General features: G+C 47.1%; 1 protein-coding gene across 1 annotated transcript in view; it reads right to left on the minus strand.

The window, feature by feature from the left end:
• TMEM201 (transmembrane protein 201) overlaps positions 1–1,113 on the minus strand; it is a 28,638-nt gene extending 27,525 nt beyond the window's left edge. Inside the window, exon 1 of the mRNA XM_034068094.1 lies at positions 973–1,113. Coding sequence (XP_033923985.1) covers positions 973–1,076 — 104 coding nt within the window. The 5' untranslated portion in view covers positions 1,077–1,113. The remainder of the gene's footprint in view (positions 1–972) is intronic.
• Positions 1,114–5,611: the final 4,498 nt, after the last annotated feature.

The following is a 5,611-nucleotide window of genomic DNA, read 5'->3' on the forward strand; positions in this document are numbered from 1 at the left end:
AAGAAACACTGCCTTCTTCACTGGGGATTGCTTTAGGCCACTGGTATTTCCTAGCTGCCCTAAATATGCCATAGAAATGCCAAGATGGGCTAATGCAGCACTGACCATTTAGATGCTTACATGAACAGCAAATGCTTTAGAGTGAACCTTCAGTATTTTATTGTGGATGTAGAAACACGTCTCTATGTCTGTGTAAACTTGAAGTGAACCTTAATGCAACGAGCCCTTGGGACTGCCTTTTTCTTCTACAGAAACACTCATGAAATTAACAGACTGCCTGTTGTTATAAAGGCTGTAGTGCCTCCAATTCCATATATTCCTGCACACCTTTCCAACTATGCTGGATTAAACTCGTTCAAATTAAGCTTTACTCATTTTATTCAATCTGTATGCTGATTCCTCTCCTAATGCTTATCAAACCTGGCTCTCAATTGGTCTGTTTAAATTCGTTCTAATGTCAGAAACTTGCTGTGCAACTAGGAAATAACCAAAAGCTTCTGGTCGCCGATAACTGACTCCGGCCATCGTTGGTTCTATCATTTTCCCAAGTTTTGCCGCTGAACTGCAGTAACTGTCATGTCTATGGCCCCCTCCCCCTGTCCCCACCGCACTCACGCTTTTACCTCCACACCAACCACCGCAAGCTGCAAAACGCTCTCCTTTTCCTGCCTCCAACACGCCGGAAAACCAGAGGAAACCCAACACACCGCGGATGGAGAGTGGAAACGCTCCGAGCGCCGCCGGGGGAGGACAAGCCCTTGGCGTCCAGCTCTGGCACACAAAGGCAGCAGCTCTTCCAAGGGGACCCGTTCAAACGCGCCCGGCCGTTCCCTGCCCGGTTTCGTCGCCGCGGCCGATCCCGAACACGCGGCTCGGCAGCCCCGCGCACGGCCAAACCCGAGCGGGCCCCGCCCGGTGCCTCCACACCCGCCAGCCCCGCATCCGGCCGCCCATAGCCCTCCGCGGCCCTACCTCCTCGCCATGCGGTACAGCAGCAGCCCGGCGGCGGCGGCGCACACCGTGACGCCCAGCCCGGCGGCGGGGCCGCGGGCCAGCAGCGCCCCGGCTCCCTCCATGCCGCTCCCCCGCACACACGCGGGCCACCGCTGTGACCTCGACGGCGGCGGCGCCGCTTTGTACGCGCCGGGGCCGCCCCGCTCCGCCCCTCCGGTCCGCCGCGGCGGGGGCGGGCGCCGTGAGTCACGGCGAGGGGCGGGAGGGGCCGCGGCGTGAAAGGCCGGAGTCGTGCGGCGGCGCCGTGAGTCAGCGCCGCAAAGGCCGAGATCGTGGCCGCGGGGGCGGCCGGCGGGCCCGGAGCCGTTCCGGGGGCCGGGGGGGGAGCCCCGGCGTGCCTGGCTCCGCGCCCCGCTCCGCGCTCCCTGCGCGCTGCTATATTTGGATGTGATGCGTGACCGAAGCGGCTCCAGCGCCTCCGGGTGCCGGCCCTGCCGGGGATGGAGCCAGGAAGCCAGCCCAGGAGCCGCTGCAGCGGCCGGAGTGGGGCTGGCACAGGCCTAAGCCTGGGGAAAGGGGGTTAAACCCACACCTGCACCGAGAGGATTTGCGCCCCCACTTGCACAAATGAAACCAGAAACAACGGGGTCTGCAGCAAGGCAATTAAATCTAACTTACACTGTATGTAGCCACACCATGACTTTATGATTCTGATTGCTGAGGACAAAGGATCACTGGGCAGAGAATTATGGAAACAGAACAGGCAGAGGAAGGAGAGATGGTTCCAAGACAAGACATGCTCTGTCAGGAGCTGCTTGGGGAGAACGGACAATCCCTCCAGTTACACCACTGTATCCTCCCCACTGATTTTAAAGCATTCTAATGTCGTTCCTTCCCAAGTTACCCAGTAAATCACTGCAATAACAGCTCACATTTAGTCAAGGGACAGTATGGCAAGAGGAGCTGGAACTAAAGCGCAGGGCTCTGTGGGCAAGTTGTTACCTGTGAGACAGAGGCTGGAGCCTACTGCTCTGCACTGTCCCTCTCTAGATAAACACAGCTCTGCAGGAAGCCCTCAGGTCTGTGGGGAGTAGTTCCCAGGTCAGACTGTTCAGAAGGTCTCTAGAAAGCGAAGTAACATCCATCTACCCCTCTCAGCACGCAGGGGTGCGATTTACTGGTTCTGCAGAACTGGAGGCAGTTGGTGGTTTGACAGTCGTGCCCTGGGAAGGTAAAAGGTAAAACCTCTCCAAAATACATGACTGACCCTGCCTCCGATTGCACAACTCTTTTCCTGATTAAAACTAAGTTTCTCAGCATAATAGCCAGAACTGGTTAAAATTCAGGAGAACCAAGTTGTGCCATCATCATGTTTTTATGAAGCCGCAAATGGAAAAGCTCTTCATAGACTAATACTTGGACTGAAAGTGAGCTGTACATATAAGCTTGACTTAATTGTGGTTGGGGTCTTAACCACTCCACTTCTCTCTCAACAGATTTAACCATGGAAATTAATTCTGTGTAATAACAATGACTATTTCCTCTTGATAAATGCAAGTGGACAGATTTTTTCCATCTCTCTTCCATTGTTTAACTTGATTATTTAGGGATTGTTTTATGAGATCAAAACACAGGGAAAGGAGGAAGAACAACTCATTTAGCCCATCAGCAACAGAACAACTAATTGAGCACTCATTTAACCCTTCTGCAAGTCCTCTCAGACCTGCTGTACTTGCAAGCTTGTCTGTTTCTCCTACAGAAGTCCCTCCTTCCTACTTGTAGTATCAGTCTATCCACAGATGCCTTGTTTACTAGGAGTTTCCTCCCTAAAGAAGCTAATGAGGAACTTGAGCAGAACAGCTACAAATCATGGTGAGGGGCACACTCACAATGCAAGCGTGTATCACAACCATCAGTAAATGCAAATAATGTCGAGGGAAATCAAGGGAACCATGGATACCTAAAGGGAGGCAGTAAATCTTATAAAGACCTGAGCCATCTTTAAATGCCCAAGAAACTTAGCTTCCAAAGCTAAACTAACCAACATGAGTAGATCATACTATTGTAGTGTGTTGGTAATTTCAATGTTAACAGTTAATTTATGAATGGGAATAGACTCAGTCCTGACAGTGGAAATTTTGTGGTCACTTCAGATACAACCACAGCTTCATCACCTTACTGATAATGAACCTACAAAGGGTCTAGTAATGAACACTAACCTGGAGAGAAACAGCCCAGGAAATGCTAACCTGTAACAAATGGTTACCTACCTTCCATGAAACCAGCTTGCTGTGGGAGCTGGAGTGGAATGAACATGGGAAAAAGCTTTTGGTTTTTCTTTCACGACCAGAGAAGGGTTGGTTATTTTTAAATCCAGCTATCCCTTCGGAAAAAAAAGGGCTTCAAATTCTTCCCTCTGGTAACAGGCTTAATTCCATGCTCAGTGACATCAATGGGATTGCTCACAGAGCATCACCTAAAAATGTTAACTCTTCATGGAGTTAAGGAAGCAAGGGTTAGTGAGCTCTTAAACATCTCAGAGGAAGGAAGGAACAAGGATTCAATTATACTCATTCAGAAATTCTATTAGCTCCCAATAGAGCTTATTAACCTCCAATCAAATTAAGACTAATTCTGTCAGGGCTGGTAGCAAAGCTTAAAGAAGAAAACCGAAAACCCATCAGAATTCCTGATTTTCCATCACATTGAAGCAGAACAGAAATTTGTTCACTTTCTCTTTTGATTCCTCTCTTCCCAAGTCCCAAACTCCCCAAAATGGTTTGAGTTCCCTCCCCTCATTCTCAAAAGAGATCAGCAGCCTACACATTTGAGTGAGATTTTAGGAGTGAGCTCCTGTATGGTAACTACAGAGGAATGCTAATTTAAGAAAGCAAATCTCAGAAAACGTTTCAAAGTAGCAACACAAGTGTCCCAGTTCTCAAAAATAGAAGCAGCTCTGTAGGACAGTTTTGCCTCCTCCAAAGATACAGCTTTTGCTGCTCACCGTCACCACAAAAAAAGCCATGCCAGTTTTTAGTTACTGAACTGTTTCCCATTTTAGCTTAGGGGTACTGTGATACGTTCTTTTCAGTAAGACATAATAGAAATAGGTTATTTTTGCAGTTTTGCCTCATAATGAGGTATACAGACATTGTAGCCTGTTTGCTCTATGCTCTTCCAGCACACTGATGTCAAATGTGACCTCAAGTACCAGTCATCAGCTAGGTCCGAAACAGAACAGTCGTGAGGGTTTGAATCCAATTATGGAACCCATTATATTCCTGCAACAAAATACTAGCCTGAAAACTTGATCTTATAAAAGACTCACTATGAGGCTGTTTCTTAATGGATTGCATGATCCTTCCAAGTCGAAAGTCTGCTGGACGTGGTCCCTGAAGTCAAAGATGTCTGTAAACTCTGGTTTATGCTCAAGAACTCAACACCTGCTCAGATCATGAGAAGCTCATTGTTCAGTTGAACAGGAGGGAAGGCTGAAGCTGGGCTCAAATGCTGCAGTGTTTGTCTCAGCTGCCAAAGCAAATGACAGTAATGAACAGGGGAGCATAGTATGGTCAAAGCAAAACACAAATCTACATCTGAGTTCTCAGATAGTTTGTCCTGCACTATCAGTAGTTATTCATATACAATACTTTAATCACAAGGTACTGCTGCAATACGAGTGGTAAAGAGAGTATTGAAGTTAAAAGCATACCCCAATATTTATGAAATGACTATGCAGGATATTTGATTTATAAATGATAGTTAGGACTGTACCATGACCACTGTTGAAGAATACCCCTTGGATATGGTGTCTTTGAAGGGGAAGGCAGATACCTATATGAAACATGAGAACTGTCAACATGATGCACTAAGCTGTCAAATCCTTATTTCTTTAAGTATATATAAAGTAATGACATAAAGAAACTGTTTACATGTGGATTTTTTTGGTGTTAACTCCAGTGACCCGTCCATGAGATAACACAGCATCTTGTGCCCATCAGAAGCACTGCTCTACAAAGAAATCATATCAAGAGGGACATATTTATCATATTGTAAAGCAGAATCCAGAACTGCATTTATAATCTAGATTATTTGGGACCTATCTTATCCTTTCTTCCAATCTCCAGAGTCCTAGTATTTAAGGAAAATGTCACACAAAAAGCCCCATAGTACTAAAAAGCTGAGGCCAGGGTACATGACTGAGTTACTAAATCTCATGGACTTGCCTTCTGCAGAGCAGCCAGGCCACAGCCATGGACTGTCCTTACACTCTCAGTCCTTCACAAAAGCAAGGTCTGCAAGCCAAGTCATGACAGAGCCATTCGCACACACTACCATAAGCATGTATCCCAAATGCAGTGGTACACACAGCACTGTAATTAATTTTTTGCTAGAAGCCTCCCACAATCATATTCCAGCAATATTGCTAGTACACATGGTTTTCCTAAGACATTCTGGTGTGTGTATCTCATACCATCAAAGCAGATAAACATACTATTAATGTCCTGTTTGAAAACTCCAGGATGCTCACACAGCAACAAGTGATGCACCTTGAATATCCCAGAAGAACTCTTATACTTGTTTGGGCATTAGGCTATTACAGTGCTAAAGTGACATGACTCCAGTGGGAAGACAACAGAGTTGCACATTTCCAAAC

The sequence above is a fragment of the Melopsittacus undulatus genome, chromosome 12 (assembly GCF_012275295.1).
Source record: "Melopsittacus undulatus isolate bMelUnd1 chromosome 12, bMelUnd1.mat.Z, whole genome shotgun sequence".
In the NCBI taxonomy this organism is placed as follows: Eukaryota; Metazoa; Chordata; class Aves; order Psittaciformes; family Psittaculidae; genus Melopsittacus; species Melopsittacus undulatus.